The sequence below is a fragment of the Physeter macrocephalus genome, chromosome 10 (genome assembly GCF_002837175.3).
Source record: "Physeter macrocephalus isolate SW-GA chromosome 10, ASM283717v5, whole genome shotgun sequence".
Taxonomy (NCBI): Eukaryota; Metazoa; Chordata; class Mammalia; order Artiodactyla; family Physeteridae; genus Physeter; species Physeter macrocephalus.
The window spans coordinates 74,121,993-74,144,096 of record NC_041223.1 but is presented as its reverse complement, the minus strand read 5'-3'; the positions used below and the strand labels follow the sequence as shown (position 1 = coordinate 74,144,096).

At 36.3% G+C, this 22,104-nt stretch overlaps 1 protein-coding gene across 1 annotated transcript in view; it reads left to right on the top strand.

The window, feature by feature from the left end:
• The window catches only part of LGSN (lengsin, lens protein with glutamine synthetase domain), a 31,424-nt gene extending 12,169 nt beyond the window's left edge, over positions 1–19,255 (top strand). Inside the window, exons 2-5 of the mRNA XM_007124140.1 lie at positions 1,892–2,021; positions 4,502–4,699; positions 15,498–15,664; positions 17,831–19,255. Coding sequence (XP_007124202.1) covers positions 1,892–2,021; positions 4,502–4,699; positions 15,498–15,664; positions 17,831–19,030 — 1,695 coding nt within the window. The 3' untranslated portion in view covers positions 19,031–19,255. The remainder of the gene's footprint in view (positions 1–1,891; positions 2,022–4,501; positions 4,700–15,497; positions 15,665–17,830) is intronic.
• Positions 19,256–22,104: the final 2,849 nt, after the last annotated feature.

Here is a 22,104-nt window from a genome sequence, read left to right as displayed (position 1 = left end):
AATTTAAAAGGCTAGATCTCATGTTAAGTGTTCCTACCATAATAAAATTTTAAAAATTTAAAGTATAATGTTGGTATTTAGTATACATTAAGTGCTTAATAAATATTAGTTCCTTGAAAAAAAATCACACAAAGACTTTATCCTATGAAATATATCTTTTTACAAAACATGGTAACAATAAGAACAATGTATCACAACTACATGTAGACACAAAACAGTTAAATTCATGTTTCTTCTTTTAGTCTTCAGAGATTGAATTGATTTAATTGACAAATGGTACAGCTGTTCCCCAGCAACCACTCTGGACATGTATTTATAACTTGCCTCCAGGGATGGAAACTTCAGAAATAGCTCTTCAAAAAGAAAATAGCTCGAAACATTTTAGTTTTTGACCCTGACCCTCTCACCTCAAACTACAATGAGGAGTTTGTAAAAAAAAAAACATTAAAAATACCAGTGTCAGCATAATTCCCTCCAGGTTCATCCAAGTTGTTGCAAATGGCAAAACTTCATTTTTTATGGCTGAATAATATTCCATTATATATATGCCATATTATCCTTAGTGAAATAATTCAGACAGAGAAAGACAAGTACTGTATATTTTCACTTATATGTGGAATTTAAAAAAATGAACAAATATAACAAAACAGAAACAGACTTACAGATACAGAGAACAAACTACCAAAGGTGAGAGGTGTGGGGAGGGATGGGCAAAATAAGAGTAGATGATTAAGAGATACAAACTACTAGGTAGATAATAAATAAGTTACAAAGATGTAATGTGCAGCACAAGGAATATAGTCAATATTTTATAATAACTTTGTATGGAGTATACTCTATAAAAACATTTAATATTGTACACCTGAAACTAATATAATATTGTAAGGCAATTACACTTCATTTAAAAAAAATCAGAAAAGTTGACTTGGTAGAAGTAATGACACCTACACAAAACTTAAAATAGAATCTGTAGTCAGTACATTATGATGTGCATAAAGTATCAAGCCATTTGAGTAGAAAATAATTGATTCTTTTAAAAATTATTTCAGTGAATTAAAAATAAAAGTAGATAAATGAAAAAAAATCAATGTCAGCTTTTATTTTAAAAAATTCTTATTTATTTTAGTTGTGACTCAGGACTTCAGGGATGATTCTGTCCACTGATGCGGCAGAGACACCAGAGCTCTCCATCCCCAGCCCCTGCCTCACTGTCTAGCTCCCCATGGGGAATTGCCCTTGACAGCTCTGTCAGGGGATCCTGTCAAAGATTATAACTAGAGTGTTGAAGTTAGGTTATTTTGTTTTAATATGTTTTTCTTTAGGTTTTCCCAAGCTATAAAACAGTTTGAGCATGACATTGTTTCACATACATAAAATACAGTCACAAAATAGAATTTTATGAAAGCATGTGTTTTTTTGAAGTAAATATTGATGCAATTAGGATGAGGGTAAGAAGAGGAGAATTTAAATTCCTTAGGTATAATACTTATGTCTCTGGTCAAAAACATTAGACAACCTTAAAAAAGAGAGAGATAAATTATAAAAGAGGGCTTTATAAGCTAAAATGGGTTTGGTAAAATTACTTAAGAATAAATAATGCAAAATATCCCAGAGTAAAAAATATAGAAAATCTTGACTAGTTGGGCAAGATTTTAATTTATTTGGTGATATTTTTTGTACCACATATAAAAGGAGATACAGAAAATCCATCCTGTCAGCAGAATGTTGAGCCTCGTAATTTTGAATTATTCAAGTGGATGTGGAAACAACAAAATTTACCTTGTTTTTAAAGTCTCCTAGAGTCATTTTTATATCATCATTCTTTCTTGACCTCCAAATTTCATTGTATGCATGATCTGTTATTTGACTTTTTGTTTATTAATTATTACAGGACACCAGAGATGAAGGTAATGAGACTAAAGCCAGCAGGATGAGTAAATTAAGAAAAACAAGAAAGGAAGTCACTAAACTACATATTTTTTCAACTGAAATAGGAGAAGTGGATATAGCCAACTCAAAAGGTATCTTGTTACTATGATCCCTCAAGAATATGTAGTCAAAGACAATCTCTATTTGGTCTCTTCTTCATAAAACGTTTTTCTTCTCTTCTATGGGAGAAGCAAAGAAAGAAAAAAATGTATTCCTACAGAGGCAACATAAAAGATGGAACATATAGGCTTGCAGTATAAATATATAAAAATAATAAAAATATTTAAAATTTAAAGGGAGTAGAACTAGGAAAATAGTAGTGTGAACAAAAGAGAGTACAGAACAGAAGGAACATATGAGTAAGAAGAGAAGCATATTTCTGCTCTGAGAGTGAGTACAAAGATCATTACTGAGAGAGGCCACAATAAAGATGTGGATCAAGTTTTCATAACACATGTTGGAATTCCAACTAGACTCCAGTGGATTTGAAACAGTGCTGAAACTAGGAGTTGATTTGGACAAGAGTCTCCATTCTAGGAAGAGTCGTGTTCCAAGACAGGGGCAGTACAAATGGCCAGTGCATGGCAACAATAAAATGCAGTTAGACTTTTGTAAACTTTATTATTGTTTTAAAATTCTATACAGAAAATGCAACCCCATATGGCTTAAAACCAGGGTGAACTACTCCCACTGCACCTTATTTGGTATGTCACTGCCTAGGAATAAATTATTTTCTCAAGCATTCCTCTTTACATCATATTGAAAGACAGTTGAAAACAGTGACAACATTTTTAAACATTTTTCTTTCTTTTTTTAAATTGATGAATAGTTGATTTATAATATTGTGTTAGTTTCAGGTGTACAGCAAAGTGATTCAGTTATATACATTTTTTCAGATTATTTTCCATTATAGGTTATTACAAGATATTGAATATTGTTCCCTGTGTTATACAGTAAATCCTTGTTGTTTATGTATTTTATATATAGCGATGTGTATCTGTCAATCTCATACTCCTAATTTTTTCCTTCCCCATTCTCCCTTTCCCCTTTGGTAACCATAAATTTGTTTCTATGAAAACTGTTAAATCTACTACAGAAACTGTAAGTCCGTTTCTGTTTTGTATATAGATTTGTCTTACTTTTTCAGATTCCACATAAAAGTGATTATCATATATTTCTCTTTCTCTGTCTGACTTACTTCACCGAGTATGATAGTCTCTAGGTCCATCCATGTTGCTGCAAATAGCAATATTTCATTTTGGTGGCTGAGTAATATTCCATTATATATATATATATATATATATATATATATATATATATACCACGCATACCACACCTTCTTAAACCAATCATCAGTTTATGGACACTTGGGTTGTTCCCATGTCTTGGCTATTGTAAATAGTGCTGCTATGGACATTGGGGTACAGGTATCTTTTCAGATTAGAGTTTTCACCTTTTCTGGATATATGCCCAGGAGTGGGATTGCTGGAACATATGGTAGCTCTATTTTTAGTTTTTTAAGGAACATCCATACTGCTTTCCATAGCAGCTACACCCATTTACATTTCCACCAAAGGTGTAGGAGGGTTCCCTTTTTTAATCTAGAATTTATTTGTAGACTTTATGGTGATAGCCATTCTGACTGGTGTGAGGTGATACCTCATTGTGGTTTTGATTTGCATTACTCTAATAATTAGTGATATTGAGCATCCTTTCATGTGCCTGTTGGCCATCTGTATGTCTTCTTTGGAGAAATGTCTATTTCATTTTGATAAAATGGTCATACTACCCAAAGCAATCTGCAGATTTAATGTGATCTCTATCAAATTATGTATGACGTTTTTCACAAAACTAGAACAAATAACTCTAATATCTATATGGAACCATGAAAGACCCAGAATTGCCAAAGCAATCCTGAGGAAAAAGAACAAAGCTGGAGGTATAACCAGCCCAGATTTCAGACAATACTACAAAGTTACAGTAATCAAAACAGCATGGTATTGGCACAAAAGCATCATATAGATCAATGGAACAGAATAGAGAGCCCAGAAATAAATCCACACACCTAAGATCAATTAATATTTGACAAAGAAGGCAAGAATATACAATAGAGAAGAAACAGTCTCTTCAGCAAGCGGTGTTGGGGAAGCTGGACAGCTGCATGTAAATCAATGAAATTAAAACATTCTCTCACACTATATACAAAAAGAAACTCAAAATGGTTTAAAGATATAAATATAAGACATGACACCATGAAACTCCTAGAAGACATGAATTGTAGCAATATTTTCTTACATCAGTCAATATTTTCTTTAGGCCAAAGCAAAAGAAATAAAAGCAAAAATAAACAAATGGTACCTAATCAAATTTAAAAGTTTTTGCACAGCAAAGGAAACCATCAACAAAACGGAAAGACAACATATGGAATGGGAGAAAATATTTGCAAACAATGAGACCAACAAGAGGTTAATATAAAAAATACACAAACAGTTCATAAAACTCCATATCAAGAAAACAAACAACCTAATCAAAAATGGGCAGAAGACCTTAACATTTTTCTTTATTTCTACAGAAAGGATTAGAAACCAAATGGTGTGTCACAAATTGGAGGATACCAACAAACCAGTCATGGGACCTGGCTCTGCTGAATCTCATTTGCCAGAAGATGACAAGGACTCCAAAGATCAGACAATAGTGATAAAGCCATTGCCCCTCAAAACATCAGCCAGCACTCCTGGTGGTGAATTTCACCCAAACTCCAGCTATACTGGTAAGGTCTCTGGGACAAACTGGCAGATGGGTCTAGTTGCTAATCCCAAATTTGTATTCGAATTAGTGATATTGTGTTGTTGGTTGAAGATGCTAGCCTGAAAGTCAGAACGCTTAAAATAATTTATACACCTATCATTTATAAAATGCTTTACAGTTTTCTTTCCCCACTAGGCTGCTCATCTGGAAAATGGAGGGGTTGCAATGCATGATCTCTCAAGTCTTTTCTAAAAGTAAAATTGTTATTATTATTTTTTAGATTCTATTCCCATATAGGTCATTACAGAGTGTTGACTATTCACTGTGTTATACAGAAGATTCTTATTAGTTATCTATTTTATATATATAGTGTGTATATGTTAATCCTAATTTATCTCTCCCCCCTTTCTCCCTTGGTAAATGTAAGTTTGTTTTCTACATCTGTAACTCAATTTCTGTTTTGTTAATAGGTTCATTTGTATCTTTTTTTTTCTGTATGTCTTCTTTGGAGAAATGTCTATTTCATTTTGATAAAATGGTCATACTACCCAAAGCAATCTGCAGATTTAATGTGATCTCTATCAAATTATGTATGACGTTTTTCACAAAACTAGAACAAATAACTCTAATATCTATATGGAACCATGAAAGACCCAGAATTGCCAAAGCAATCCTGAGGAAAAAGAACAAAGCTGGAGGTATAACCAGCCCAGATTTCAGACAATACTACAAAGTTACAGTAATCAAAACAGCATGGTATTGGCACAAAAGCATCATATAGATCAATGGAACAGAATAGAGAGCCCAGAAATAAATCCACACACCTAAGATCAATTAATATTTGACAAAGAAGGCAAGAATATACAATAGAGAAGAAACAGTCTCTTCAGCAAGCGGTGTTGGGGAAGCTGGACAGCTGCATGTAAATCAATGAAATTAAAACATTCTCTCACACTATATACAAAAAGAAACTCAAAATGGTTTAAAGATATAAATATAAGACATGACACCATGAAACTCCTAGAAGACATGAATTGTAGCAATATTTTCTTACATCAGTCAATATTTTCTTTAGGCCAAAGCAAAAGAAATAAAAGCAAAAATAAACAAATGGTACCTAATCAAATTTAAAAGTTTTTGCACAGCAAAGGAAACCATCAACAAAACGGAAAGACAACATATGGAATGGGAGAAAATATTTGCAAACAATGAGACCAACAAGAGGTTAATATAAAAAATACACAAACAGTTCATAAAACTCCATATCAAGAAAACAAACAACCTAATCAAAAATGGGCAGAAGACCTTAACATTTTTCTTTATTTCTACAGAAAGGATTAGAAACCAAATGGTGTGTCACAAATTGGAGGATACCAACAAACCAGTCATGGGACCTGGCTCTGCTGAATCTCATTTGCCAGAAGATGACAAGGACTCCAAAGATCAGACAATAGTGATAAAGCCATTGCCCCTCAAAACATCAGCCAGCACTCCTGGTGGTGAATTTCACCCAAACTCCAGCTATACTGGTAAGGTCTCTGGGACAAACTGGCAGATGGGTCTAGTTGCTAATCCCAAATTTGTATTCGAATTAGTGATATTGTGTTGTTGGTTGAAGATGCTAGCCTGAAAGTCAGAACGCTTAAAATAATTTATACACCTATCATTTATAAAATGCTTTACAGTTTTCTTTCCCCACTAGGCTGCTCATCTGGAAAATGGAGGGGTTGCAATGCATGATCTCTCAAGTCTTTTCTAAAAGTAAAATTGTTATTATTATTTTTTAGATTCTATTCCCATATAGGTCATTACAGAGTGTTGACTATTCACTGTGTTATACAGAAGATTCTTATTAGTTATCTATTTTATATATATAGTGTGTATATGTTAATCCTAATTTATCTCTCCCCCCTTTCTCCCTTGGTAAATGTAAGTTTGTTTTCTACATCTGTAACTCAATTTCTGTTTTGTTAATAGGTTCATTTGTATCTTTTTTTTTAAGATTCCACATATAAGATGATATTTGTCTTTCTCTGCCCTTCGTACTTCCCTCAGTATGACAATCTCTAGGTCCATAGATGTTGCTGCAAATGGCATTATTTTGTTCTTGTTAATGGCTGAGTAACATTCCATTGCACATATGTACCACATCTTCTTTAACCATTCCTCTGCTGATGGACATTTAGGTTGCTTCCTTGTGCTGGCTATTGTAAATAGTGCTGCAATGAACACTGGGGTGCATGTATCCTTTTGAATTATGGTCTTCTCTGGATATATGCTCAGGAGTGGGATTTCTGGATCATATGGTAGCTCTATTTTTATTTTATTTTATATTTTATATCTTTATTGGAGTATAGTTGCTTTACAATGTTGTGTTAGTTTCTGTTGTACAACAAAGTGAATCAGCTACAAGTATACATATATCCCCATATACTCTCCATCTTGAGACTCCCTCCCACCCTCCCTATCCCACCCCTCTAGGTCATCACAAAGCATCGAGCTGATCTCCCTGGGCTATGCAGCAGTTTCCCACTAGCCATCGATTTTACATTTGGTAGTGTATATATGTCAGTGCTACTCTCTCAATTCATCCCACCTTCCCCCTTCCCACCCGCCATGTTCTCAATTCCATTCTTTACGTCTGTGTCTTTATTTCTGCTCTGCCACTAGGTACACCAGTACTGTTTTTTTATATTCCATATATGTGCATTAGCATATGGTATTTGTTTTTCTCTTTCTGACTTACTTCACTCTGTATGCTTTACAATGTTGTGTTAGTTTCTGTTGTACAACAAAGTGAATCAGCTACAAGTATACATATATCCCCATATACTCTCCATCTTGAGACTCCCTCCCACCCTCCCTATCCCACCCCTCTAGGTCATCACAAAGCATCGAGCTGATCTCCCTGGGCTATGCAGCAGTTTCCCACTAGCCATCGATTTTACATTTGGTAGTGTATATATGTCAGTGCTACTCTCTCAATTCATCCCACCTTCCCCCTTCCCACCCGCCATGTTCTCAATTCCATTCTTTACGTCTGTGTCTTTATTTCTGCTCTGCCACTAGGTACACCAGTACTGTTTTTTTATATTCCATATATGTGCATTAGCATATGGTATTTGTTTTTCTCTTTCTGACTTACTTCACTCTGTATGACAGACTAGGTCCATCCACCTCATTAGAAATAACTCAATTTCTTTCCTTTTTATGGCTGAGTAGCATTCCATTGCATATATGTGCCACATTTTCTTTATTCATTCATTTGTCAATGGACATTTAGGTTGCTTCCATGTCCTGGCAATTGTAAATAGTGCTGCAATGAACATTCTGGTACGTCTCTTTTTGAATTATGGTTTTCTCAGGATATATGCCCAGTAGTGGGATTGCTGTGTCATATGGTGGGTTTTTTTTTAGTATTTAAAGGAATCTCCATACTGTTCTCCATAGTGGTTGTATCAATTTACATTCCCACCAACAGTGCAGGAGGGTTCCTTTTTCTCCACACCCTCTCCAGCATTTATTGTTTGTAGACATTTTTGACGATAGTCATTTTAACTGGTGTGAGGTGATACCTCATTGTAGTTTTGAGTTGTATTTCTCTAATAATTAGTGATGTTAAGCATCTTTTCATGTGAGTCTTGGCCATCTGTATTTCTTCTTTGGAGAAATGTCTATTTAGATCATCCACTCATTTTTGATTGGATTATTTGGTTTTTTGATATTGAGCTGCCTGAGCTCTTTGTATATTTTGGAGATTAATCCCTTGTTGGTTGCTTCATTAACAAATATTTTCTCCCAATCTGTAGTTTGTCTTTTCATTTTGCTTATGGTTTCCTTTGCTATGCAAAAGCTTTTAAGTTTAATTAGGTCCTATTTGTTTATTTCTGTTTTTATTTTCATCACTCTCAGAGGTGGATCAAAAAAGATCTTGCTGCAATTTATGTCAGAGAGTGTTCTGCCTATGTTTTCCTCTAAGAGTTTTTTAACATAGTTTTGGAAGTCTTAGCCATGGCAATCAGAGAAGAAAAAGAAGTAAAAGGAATCCAAACTGGAAATGAAGAAGTAAAATTGCCACTGTTTGCAGTTGACATGATACTATATATAGAAAATCCTAAAGATGCTACCAGAAAACTACTAATGCTCATCAATGAATTCAGTAAAGTTGCAGTATACAAAATTAATATGCCCAAATCTCTTTCATTCCTATACATTAACAATGAAAGATCAGGAGAAATTAAGGAAACAATCCCATTTACATCAAAAAGAATAAAATACTTAGGAGTAAACCTACCTAAGGAGGCAAAAGATCTGTACTCAGAAAACTATAAGATACTGATGAAAGAAATTGAAGATGACACAAACAGATGAAGAGATATACCATGTTCTTGGATTGGAAGAACGAATATTGTCAAAATGACTATAGTACCCAAAGTAATCTATATATTCAAAACAATTCCTATCAAATTACCAGTAGCATTTTCCACAGAATTAGACAAAAAATTTTACAATTGTATAGAGACAAAAAAGACTCTGAATAGCCAAGGCTCTCATGAGAAAGAAAAACGGAGCTGGAAGAATCAGGCTCCCTGACTTCAGACTATACTACAAAGCTACAGTAATCAAACAGTATGATACTGGCACAAAAACAGAAATATAGATCAATGGAAGAGGATAGAAACCCCAGAGATAAAGCCACGCACCTATGGTCACCTAATCTATGACAAAAGAGGCAAGACTATACAATAGAGAAAAGACAGTCTCTTCAATAAGTGTTGCTGGGAAAACTGGATAGCTACATGGAAAAGACTGAAATTAGCACAGTCTCCAACACCATACACAAAAATAAATTCAAAATGCATTAAAGACCTAAAGGTAAGACCAGATACTAAAAATTCTGTTATTCTAAATTTATGGGTTATCAATAGTGATATAGCTATTTTATCAATAGTGACATAGCTATTTTGACCTATGAGTGTATTTGTCAAAAATCTGTGGGATCCAAGTGATAGAAATTAATTTTAAAATTATTTATTCCACATAGGAACCCATGATGAAAAGATTGAACAAACAAGGCTTGGAAAGGTAGAAATATAGCAGGGTGTAAGGTTAGGGATACAGTGTCTACCAGGCTACTCTCACTTCTGAAACCAATTTCAAGATTGGGAGTTCCCTAAGACTAACCTTAGTTTTGATAATTAGCTATAAGAACTCACAGAACTCACCGAAGGCTATTATCCTCAAGGTTACGGTTTATTACAATGAAAAAAATACAGATTAAATTCAATTAAAGAAAGGATTCATGATGAAGAGTCCAAGGAAGTTCTAAGCATGGAACTCCCACTTGTCCTCTGCCACTGAAGTCATGGACAACACCATTTTCTTGGCAATGGTGTGTGACAATGTAAACGGAGTATTGCCAACCAGGGAAGCTCACCTTAGTCTTTGTGTGCAGGTATTTATTGGAGCTCCACAGTCAACTGGTCACACAGTTGACCTCAGTCTCCAGCTCCACTGGGGTCAAGCTGATACCACATGACTCAATAATAAATGACATTGCTGGACTTTCTAGTGTGGCCAGAGACATAAGGAAAACAAAGGCACTCTTGTCAGGCAGGACATTCTAAGGGCTTAGAGATTACCAGTCAGGGCCAGGGATAAAGGCCAGAGCTCTCTTTGGGCAAGGTTAAATTCTTTACCACACACAGGGCCTAAGAGGTACATAGAGCCTGAGAGTGAACACTGTCAGGACTCCATATATATTAATTTTCTGTTGCCACCATAACACATTTAGCATTTAAAAAAAACACAATTCATTATCTCACAATTCTGTACATCGGAAGTCTAGGTTTGCACAGCTGATTTCTCTGCTTCAAGTATGTCAAGGCCAAAATCAAGGTGTTGGCCATCTTAGTTCTTAGCTAGAGATTCTAGGAAACAATACACTTCTGAGATCATTCACATTATTGGGAGAATCCAGCTCCTTGCAGTCATAGGACTGAGGTTCCTGTTTCCTTGCTGGCTGCCAGCTGGGGTGGCCCTTAGCTCCTGGAAGCCTTTGGTTCTATATCTCTGAGCCAGTAGTGCATCAGATATTTCTCATGTTTGGAATTTCTCTGAATTCCTCGTCTTCCACACCTCTTTTCTGCCTACAGCTGGAGAAAGTTCTCTGCTTTTAAGGGCTCACCTGAATAATACAAGACAATGTCCCTGTTTTAAGGTCCATAACCTTAATTATATCTGCAAGGTCTTGTTTGCCCTGCAATTTAACATATTCTACATGTTCCAGGGTTTAGGGTGTCAACATCCTCGGGGGCAATTCATACCATCTCTCATGTCTGCATTTCTCCGTGGCTTCATGAATGTCTCTTTCTGTGTTTGGCTTCATGAATTTCTCCATGAAGTGAAGAACATGAGCACTGACAGCCTCCAAGCATCAGGGACTATCAATACAAATGCCACAGGGGCCAGGCAGATAATGCCAATGAGTGAGGTGTGCTGGTGAGAAAGTAGTGAGTGCTACTCACTCAGAGACCACATGGCTTGCAAAGCTGTGAATATTTACTATCTGGCCATTTACAGAAAACATTTGCCAACCCATGAATTAGAGGATGAATACATACCCCATTTGAAGGCCACCTCAGAGTTCCAGCCAATGGTTGCTGAAGAGAAATGTTCACCCAGTGTTGCCAAATCTTTCTCTTTTTTCAAGAGAAGGTTGAACTCAAGATTTTTATATGAAATTTTCTGATATTTAAGTGTCAACTAATTTTAAAATTTTCTAAACACTGGGAAGGCTAATGAGAAAATATCTGCTGATTACACTGGCTCTTTCACAGTTTGTGACCTTTGTTTTATATAGTTTCAGCCATAAAAGAAAAATGGAATTTACCATTATTTAGTCTCAAGTCAAAATATCTGAGAAAAGAACTGTGTCATGAGCTCTCTTCTCACCAATCAACAATGACTAGCGGTGTGGGTATAATTATTGATTGATTCAACTTGATTAATTCACAGTCTTCTTCTTTGGCCCAGGGCTAGATTTTTTACAGGTCTGAAGTACCAGAATGTTTACAACTCCAAACAAACCACCAATAAATAATTTCAAAATAAATATAAAAATAAATCTCCAAAATATGTGTAAGGAATTTCAATGTGGTATTTTCTTCTCTGTAATAACTACTCTGAATTTATTAAAATGTATTTTTTCAAAGAATAGCTCCCCCTACCCTCACTTTTTATTGTTTTTGTTTTTGTCCCGGCTTTTATACCAGGTGATTCTGCCACCCGCGTTTTCCAATACTGTTGGGCTAATGTGATGTGGCCAAAGGTGGGGTCACATCTGCATTAACAGTGTGGCTCTCAGAGCAGCCAGGTTGATGAAGGAAAGGAATATGGCAGACGTCCCTAAACTGAATGTATTACAGAGTGTACTCTCAAATGCACTTTTCCTCTTTTGAAATGAGTTTTCTGAAAGCCCAAACATCTATTTAATTTGCCTTTTATAAGCGACCATGGCTTGTTCTCTATAACTGAAACATGTCCTCATTGTCACGGAACATGGACATTTCTCCAAGGTTTTCTAGCTGCCATAGAGCTTTAGGTTTGCTTGGTTTTTCATGTTTTTAAAAATTTTTCCCCTTAAAATCTCACAGCCATAAAACTTCCTCTATAAAAGCACATTGATTTAATTTATTAGCTCTCTGAGAAGATGGGAAAGGAGAGCACCTCTCAGGAGCCACAGTATAAGAAAAACAAATGACCCCCTGAACGGGCAAATATCTGTCTGCTCTTCTATCATACACATGTATGCTCTATCATACACATCTAGGAAGGGCTGACCAAAAGGTTTAATTGTAACTAAGAAGTGCAATTTATTTCAAGAAAAGAAAGCCAGACAATTCAGGTTAGTTGATGCCATGAAAATGAAATTTGGTTGAATAGGGCTCTCATATTTGCTGAAAGAATTAAACTTTTAAATGAAAATTTGATACTTAGGATACATATCAAAATATGTGATGCCAATTTTTACTTTTCAATTAGACAAGGTCAAATCACACGATGTATTAATTACTTAACTAAATAATTAAATCACATTAATTATTAAATTATTAAAGGAATAGCCAGTGAGTGCCTATGATATGCCTGTACTGCTTGGAGGTACTGGGGATACGATAGCAAGTAAGTAAATACATAATAAGTAAGCTCTCCTGGAGCTAACATGCAAGTGGTGAAAGACAGTAAACATGGATTACACAACATGGCAGGTGGTGATTAGGACCCTGAAGAAAATGGAAACTGGTCAGTATATTATTATGGGCTGAATTGTGTCTCCCCAGAATTCATATGTTGAAGTTCTAACCCCTAGTACCTCACAATGTGACTGTATTTGAAGACAGAGTTTTAGAAGAGGTAATTAATGTTGAATGAGTTCTGTAGAATGGGCCCTAATCCAATATGACTGGTGTCCCTATAAGAAGAGATTAGAAAACACACACAGAGAGGGAAGACCATGTGAAGAAGATGGCCATCTACAAGCCAAGGAGAGAGGTCTTCAGAAGAAAACAACCAATCCTGCTGACACCTTGGTCTTGGACCTCTTCTCTCCAGAACTGTAAGAAAATAAATTTCTGTTTAAGCCTCCTGGTCTATGATATTTGTTATGGCAGCCCTAGCAAACTAATATATACACTCACTGTCCAGCCATAGTGCAACTTGGTGATGTTAGAGAGAATCAGTGGTTGGACTTGTCCACATTGTGATCAAATCTCACAGAATTAATACTTCAGATTATTATGTTTTTTTCCCAGCACTTTCACCATGATAAATTATCCCACCTCTGCATTTGGTGGCGTGTTTATTGTCTATAGTTTCCTCACTCAATAATATAAAGCTTTCTAAGGGTTCCCAGCCTTTTTCTGGCTGCCCCTATAATATATGTGCAGTATAAATAGTATGTGGTAACAAAAAAAATCTGTATTGAGTGGATAAACCTTCTTCTTATTTTAAAATAACACACATTTATTGGAGTAACTGTAGAAGATACAGATAAGGCAAAGAACTAATGATTACCTGCGACTGTATTATTGGTGAAACAGTAAAATGACTGTTCCTTTAATAAGAGATGTCTTCTGATTTTTTATGTTATTAATATATTTATGGTTTACATGTAATTGCTTATTATGTTTAGAATACTGATTATCTGAAATTTTCCATATTTTAAAATGCCTATAAATTTTATTTTCTTTAAGGAGAATTATTCATCTTGGGAAGAACACCCAATACTTCAGAATAAGTTTGGGAACACAGCAACTGCTAATTTGGCATAAAACACTGTAACTGCTACAGCTTAATTGTTTCTGTTAAATGGAAGGTAGTTATAAAGTCTATGGAGCATCAGAGCGGCCAAATTTATCAGTGATGGGACAGCATCCCTAATGTATTTGCATAGGTAGAACCAGTCATTTGATTTCCACATGCTTCATGTACTTAAAATCGACTTAATCTGTGTTTTTAAACTGTCAATCTTTATGTTTTAAAAGCCTAATTATTATATCTCAAAAAATGATACTCAAGCATCACTTTAAAATTACAGCTGTTCAACATCAGTGATACAACAGATTGATGGATATTCAGATTCAGACATGATCATGGTACCATTTACCAGGGTTAGAGTAATTGTGCTCACTTGATGCATTTAAGAAACATCGATATGGTGCTTACTGTCTGCCAAGAACTGTTAAATAACTTGTTTAATCATCATAACAAGCCTATGAAATAGGTAATATTGTGTCAGTGAGAAAGCTGAGGCACATAAGAAAGCTGAGATAAGAAAAGTTGTCAGGGCAAAGGCAGGATTTGTAGGGAGGCAGATGAGCTTCAGTGTTTGTCCTGAATGACTACAATCTGCTGCGTCTCCTAAAAGTCAGACAGTAGCCAACATCTATGATGTGTACTGTGTGCCTGATCCTTCTATACACTTTAGATGCATTCAGTCATTTTATGGTATTGAGCCACACACCAAGAATCAAAAGGTCTGGGTTCCAGTTTCAATTTTGGTGATGGACTGTGATTCAGGGAACCTGGTTGTACTTCTCTGGGACTTAAGCTACTGAGTTGGTTGAATTAGATGTTATCTCTGGTCTCTTCTAACTCTAGAGTTTTAGAATTTGTAGACTCTCATAAAAGCCTTGAAAAAAACTTTTTTTAAAGTTTTTTAGTTTTTAAAAATGGAGTATTCAGTCTAGATTTTTCATCTCCTACACTCTCATTCTTGAAAAACACTTTTATATGCTCATTTATACAAATTTTAAATTTGACACAGATTTAGATGCCTTAGATTCAGATGCCATTATAAAGATATAAAGCTCTTTTGGCAAAGAAAATGAAACAAAAAAGCAAACCCACAGAAAATAAAAACAAACAGTTTACCTTTAATCATACAGGAACTTTTTATTTGGGTAAAGCCAGTTAGTTCAAGAAGCTCAAAGTCTTTTCGATGATACTCATCTATATACAGCCTTGTATGGTGCCAAAGCAGTGATGTAAATATATTCTAATTTCCATAAGCAAAGACATTTTCAGTAAGTGCTTACACATAATATTGCTATTTACTTAAGCAAATAGAATTAACCTTCACCTCGTCCCAGGTGATAATCTCTTAGACTGTTTAGAGACAATGTTCTCAGGAATAAGCCAAAGACATGGAAACATATGATGCTTTTGTTAATGATCATAATGACTAATTCATTATTCTCTAGCCTCATTTTACTTCGCAGTTCATCATGATCTAATGATTTAGACCATTTTTTATTTTACAGACAACAACAGGGACAGCACTCAAATTCCTACTGCACCTGAACTCTCCTCTAGAATGAAACACATTAAACAAGAGATGGCCCAAAATCACCTTCAGTTTGTGCGATTTGAAGCAACAGACCTCCATGGTGTGTCCAGGTCTAAGAGTATCCCTGCACACTTTTTCCAAGTGAGTTTTGCAAGTAGAGTTATGATTGAATATAATTTCATTCAATTCATTTGCAAGCAAATGGTCCTTATTGCTCTTTCTTATTTTATTGTAATCTGTATAGCAATTCTAGCTGAAAACCAATCATTCATTTTGTTTCTTCCCTTGCTACTCCCCAGACACATTATTGTTCCCCTAAGAGCTGAATGTATACTTCCAGCTCCCAAAGAGCAATTCATTTACCCAATATAAATATAAAATTAATTAAGACTGGTAATTTTCATCCTTCTGCCTTGAATAATTTCACTCCTTTTTTCTCTTATTACAATTATGATGATTATAATTTGTTTGATATGAGAAAATTACAACAGAAGACCCAGGAGTAAATACAAAGAGAAAAAAAAGATTAAGTAAAATTTTCTAGATAAAAAGCATATCCCTTTTAGCTTCTAATTCTGATAAGAATATATCCTATTTTTGTTGGATGACAATAAATATTATTTAGTTCTCAAAAATAGTGATATCAAGAAATACGATATTTTTAGATATGTTTTGAGATTTTCTGAATATTTTTCAGTTTATGTCATGTATTTACTGTAATAACTGACTTACTGTGTTACTGAAACATCATTTATTAGGAAGGGACATCAGTATTATATACAAAAGTATGAAAATTAAGCATCCTCTAAGATTATTGTTTAAATATATCTTACTTATTACTTCAATATCAAATTGTAATTTTTCTCATTTGCTTTATATTGGGAAAAACTGGGCATCTTCAAAACACTTTTTAAAGAATTCCAAAAGATTCAAATCTGTTTCTTCCAAAATTCTTTAGATCGGCCTGCACACACACACACACACACACACACACACACACACACACACACACACACGAAGTTTATGTATATAGGTCCTTGAGTAGCTTGAAAATTAAGCAGGCGCTGAATAAACAGTGCTTGACTTACTCAACTTTACTACCGGCAAAAGCAGATTTGGATCAGCCAGGTCAAATGGCACTTGGAAATGTGCAGAGATGGTGGAAAGTGAAGGAGGAAGTGGCTCACGGGCACCTGCAGAAGAGTCGCTTCTGCGAACATCAGCCCTTCCTAGTTAGCCACGCTGTTTGAGATTTGGAAGTAATATAACAACCAGTTTCGCTTGCAGAATGTGAGTAGGTTTTGTTAACCTCATGGTGTTCACTGACATCATAGGAACCAAACTTTACAGTCAGCTTTTTCTCCACCCATTAATGGAAACGTCAACACATGAAACCTTATTGATATTCCTACTACACAATTTCTACATTTTTATGTGTCTGTTCAACTTTATAACTTCATTATTTCCATGTTGTGTGGCACATAGAAAAGTTAAATAAAAGCTAAATCCATTGAACCCAAGAGGTATTTGACTAGAAAGTGCCTTAACAATCATCTACTCTAACACTTCTGTTTCACAGATATGGAGGCTGAGGCACATAACATAGTTCTGTGACCTGCTTAACTTCACACAAGGAATTAATGACAGAGTTAGGACTGCTGACTTGAAGGCTGAAACATTTTGGAAACTATAACATAGGTCCACATTCACGGGCAAGGTTTCTGGAACTCTGCGCCTGTGAGGTAGTTTGTTCATTAGTGGGTTGCAAAGGTGAGTGAAGAGAGGATTGCAGAGGTCAGCAGTCCCACCTCCTCTGTCCTGTGTGTCCTGGGTGTGACACAGTCAGCTCTCTGAGAAAGACTGAGATTCTTTACTGTAGACTTTGGAGAGTCAGTTACCTGTGGGGATTACAATAGAATAAACCAAAATAAAGCCGTATCTGAAGTATTAGCCACTATGCCACACAATAAAAAGTGCTTTAAAAAATATTTTTGGTTATGAGCAGTTCAAATAATTCTGTTAGGTTTTACCTTTATCATTTGCTATGGACATTTTCTTTATCTTTATAGCTTTTCTTTATGAGTGCTGTTTTCATGAACATGAGCATATAAAGTCTCCAAGGCTTGTTTAAGACTTGTTTATAAATTACCTTTGGGGGTTGTATTTTAAACTATTTAAGATTTATCAGATATTAAGCTAGCTTTAACCAACAGACGTTAAACATTTTTTTCTCATTCTCCCACCCCCCACCTTTTTGTTTGTTTTCAAGTTTCAAAACTTGATTGCTCTATCCTTTAACTTCTTTAGGAAAAAGTGATCCATGGCGTTTACATGCCCCGAGGTTATCTTGAATTGATACCAAATCCTAAGGACAATGAAGTGGATCACATAAGAGCAACATGTTTTAATAGTGACATAGTCCTGATGCCAGAGCTATCGACCTTCAGAGTTTTGCCGTGGGCCGAGAGGACTGCAAGGGTGATCTGTGACACGTTCACTGTGACTGGCGAGCCTCTGCTGACTTCCCCAAGGCACATCGCAAAGAGGCAGCTGAGCCGGCTGCAGGACTCTGGCTTCTCCCTGTTCTCTGCCTTCATCTATGATTTTTGCATTTTTGGTGTACCTGAAATTATCAATTCAAAGACCATATCTCTTCCTGCTTCAGCACTGCTAAATGATCATGACCAGCCCTTCATCCAGGAACTCGTGGATGGTTTGTATCACACTGGGGCTAATGTTGAGAGCTTTTCCTCCTCTACCAGGCCTGGCCAGATGGAAATCTGCTTTCTGCCCGAATTCGGTATCAGTTCAGCTGATAATGCATTTACCTTTAGAACAGCTGTCAAAGAAGTGGCAAGGAAATATAATTACATCACCAGCTTTTTCATCGAGACTGGATTCTGCAATTCAGGAATTTTGTCTCATAGTCTCTGGGATGTCGATGGAAAGAAAAACATGTTCTGTAGCAGTTCTGGAATTGAGCAGCTCACGATCACTGGGAGAAAATGGCTGGCAGGTCTCTTGAGGCACTCTGCTGCTCTCAGCTGCTTGATGGCTCCTGATGCTAGCTGCCGGAGGCGCTATTTCAAGGAGAGTAAAGACCTGAAGGAGAGTGTGCCGACAACGTGGGCGTACAACGATAACAGCTGTGCTTTTAATATCAAGTGCCATGGTGAGAGAGGCACCAGAATAGAAAATAAACTGGGCTCAGCCACGGCAAACCCTTACCTGGTGCTGGCTGCCACTGTGGCTGCAGGCTTGGATGGACTTCAAAGAAACGATGGTGTTTTGGCTGCTCCAGAGGATAGCACAGACCTCCATCAGTCCAAACTTTCTGAGATCCCTTTGAAACTAGAAGATGCCCTCATGGCACTGGAGGAAGATCAATGTCTGAGACAGGCTCTAGGGGAAACTTTTATTCGATATTTTGTGGCCATGAAGAAATATGAGTTGGAAAGTGAAGAAAGAGATGCTGAGAGAAATAAATTCTTAGAGTATTTTATTTAGTGTGAAACCCTTAACTATTCCTTTAGCGATGTGAGTTTTACTTAAGTAGTTGATCTGCCAGAAAGAAAAGATTGGAGTTTTGCAACAACAACAAGACTACAAATGCTTTCTCTCTTTTTTGTCCCCATGGAGTATTTGACAGATGAAGTGGGGTTGCTGAGAGGATTCTGATTCAGAAACAAACAATAAAGTTGTGGTGCAGCTGTAACGTGAAAACCCACCAAACCTTGTCACTCAGTGGTCATTGCCTCTGCATATGTTGACCTCGATACGAATATTCTGTTTTGTGGGAGCAACAAATATATTCACACAATTAAAAACACTTAAGAATTAGAATGCAAAATTTAAATGACAAAAAAAAGAAATAATTTCAATTATACACATAGGTTGTGACTACCAGGAAAACAAAGATACTCGCTAATATAATCTCACTCATCAAGGCATTCTGAGGGTCTATTTTGCAAGCATCATTGTGATGCCTCTAAATGATTTAATTAAGTTTTACAAAAATATGTCATGATGACAAGTTAGGAGAAGTTTTCACATATGTCCCTTCTCTTTCTACCCTTTGTCACCAGCTCCTAAAAGGCCAAGGCTGTAATGTCCACAAGAAACAAATCCACAAGAAATAGATTTTGAGCTGGGAACAATGAGGTTAAATATTTAAAAGTAGTGAAAATGTTTCTTTAAACAGTATCTCATATAGAAGCCGAATTCATAAAATACGGATGGAATGGGGATGGGCCGCGGTGGGTGGGCTCTGCCTGGTTTGTACAACTATCTGAAACTGGAGATTTCAAAGATACCTCTGGTGCTTTGTGGAACAAGAAAACAACTGCCTTGATAACCAGGGCAATGCTTTCAGCTAAAATTGTCTTTAAATTACTGAGTCTCCTGCCCACAGAAGTTGGTATCTCCCCAGAGAATCTTAAATGTTCTAGACATTTGTGTGAATGAGATACTATTGTAACTATCACCAAAGTTTAGCTTCTTTTGGGAGGAAATTCAAAATCCACTTACTAGCAAATAAAAACCCTATTCCACTGCTTAGAATCAAATAGGAGATTTTATGTTCAATTAAAACCAACTGTGCTCTCAGTTGAGAGAGCAAACACACAGGCACAGGATTAGAATATGGCTCAGATCCTCCTAATTCAAGTCCATGGTACTCAGTAGCTTTAGTACTGAAAGTCAGCCCATCTTCTTCTAATTGCTCACCCTCTTTCCTTTGAGCAGGAGAAGTATGTTTGGATACATAAGAATAAGAGTTTTTGAGTGGATTAAGGGGTAGAGAGAATTGTAGTGTAGGGTGTGTGGAGAAGGAAAGAAAAATGCAAGAACACTCCAGAGAATGAGACCCCACACATTCTACAGGGGAGGAGCTTACTGATTGTCTCCCTGTCTTTACTCTCCCCTCAGTTCTCAATAGTGACATATAAACGTGTCTGGGGTTTCATTGTGGCAGAGTGTGATCATGTTATTAGGTTCAGGCCAAAGAAATGCAAGTTGAAGTGTATGGAAGCTCTAGGAAACTTCCTTCAGGGACAGATTCTCCATTCCCCGTCCTTTCCCCATCCTTCTGACCTCACCTTCCTGCCGACTAACCTGCAGGTGAAGTGGCTAGAGTGATGCACTGAGGAATGGAGCTGCACAGGGTAGTAACGGGGTGGAAGCTTTGTCCTGTGGGCAGAGCATGCTTTGCCCACATTCAGATTTTTACTTCTATCTCCTTTAAGGCACTGTGAATTTGAGTCTTTGTTACTTGGACAAAAATCACCTTTCTTGCTTGTCTGTGAATGTGATTGTATGTGTGTGTGTGCATGTGTGCGTGTGTGTGTGTGTGTGTGTGTGTCTGAGTGTGGGGGGCGGAAATTTGAGGGATTTGGGGATGAAAGAATAAAGGGAAAAGAACCAGTGAAAGATCACTTCCTCAACCTTTCTATTCTAGGAGAATCTGAATTAGAGGGATTCACACATGCAAAAAAGTTACATTGTCACCCACCCTAACAGAGCTGTATAGACCTGTACAACAAAGAGTGTTGCCCACCCTTCAGTTCTACAAGGATCAAGTCTTTAGCCACTGCAGTCACTGACCAACAGTGTACCCCAGAAGGAATTCAGGATGAAAAACAGGATGAAATGTGCTTTGGAAAAACAAGCCTTTAGACAGTTAGATGCATATCTGAGGAAGAATTTTAATGAACCCAGATTCTTGTATCTTCCCATTCATAGAAAAGCACTAAAATCATTAACCGAACTACCTGTTCATTGTGACTAGAGGTAATCTTTTACTGAGATGTATGCTTGGTTGACTGCACTTATTCCTTAGTCCAAAGTCATGTATATCCTGGTGCCTTCCCTACTTCTTTGAAGCAGTTCCTCAGAGCTGTCTGAGAGGCTGTCTCCCAGGCTATAGTCCACAGTAAGACCCTGAATAAAACTTAAACTCACAGATGTTACATTGTGCCTTTTCCTTTCAGACCCCTTATGCAGCTCATAAGCCTTCATGAAACATGTCTAGTGCTTTGGCTTAGTTTTACCACAATTTGTAAAAGATGGCATAAAAACTCTGTCAATCAAGGTGTTTGTAGCCTTTTTTTCTCCTAGAATATGATATTAGCAAAATAACTTTAAAAACCCACAATATTCAGGATGGCAGTGTGAGGGAATTATGTAACTGGGAACATTATCATCAGTGTTCAGTATACATCAGTGAGTTGACAGAAAATATTCAGCCATGTGTTACCAATCGGTTTGTAATATAAATTGGTGTGGCAATCTTCGCAGAGATTTCCTTTAGGGTGTGCTGATGTATATATTCTTGCTTTCTAAGGAAAACCAAAAATACACATTGGCTAAGAGAGTTCAGAGCTAAAGAAAAATTGGAGTAGACATACAAATTCTCTTGTATGATTCTTTCCTATTTATCCGTTCACAGGCTTTTTATTTTTTTTAATTATTTTTAACATCTTTATTGGAGTATAGTTGCTTTACAATGGTGTGTTAGTTTCTGCTTTACAACAAAGTGAATCAGTTATACATATACATATGTTCCCATATCTCCTTCCTCTTGC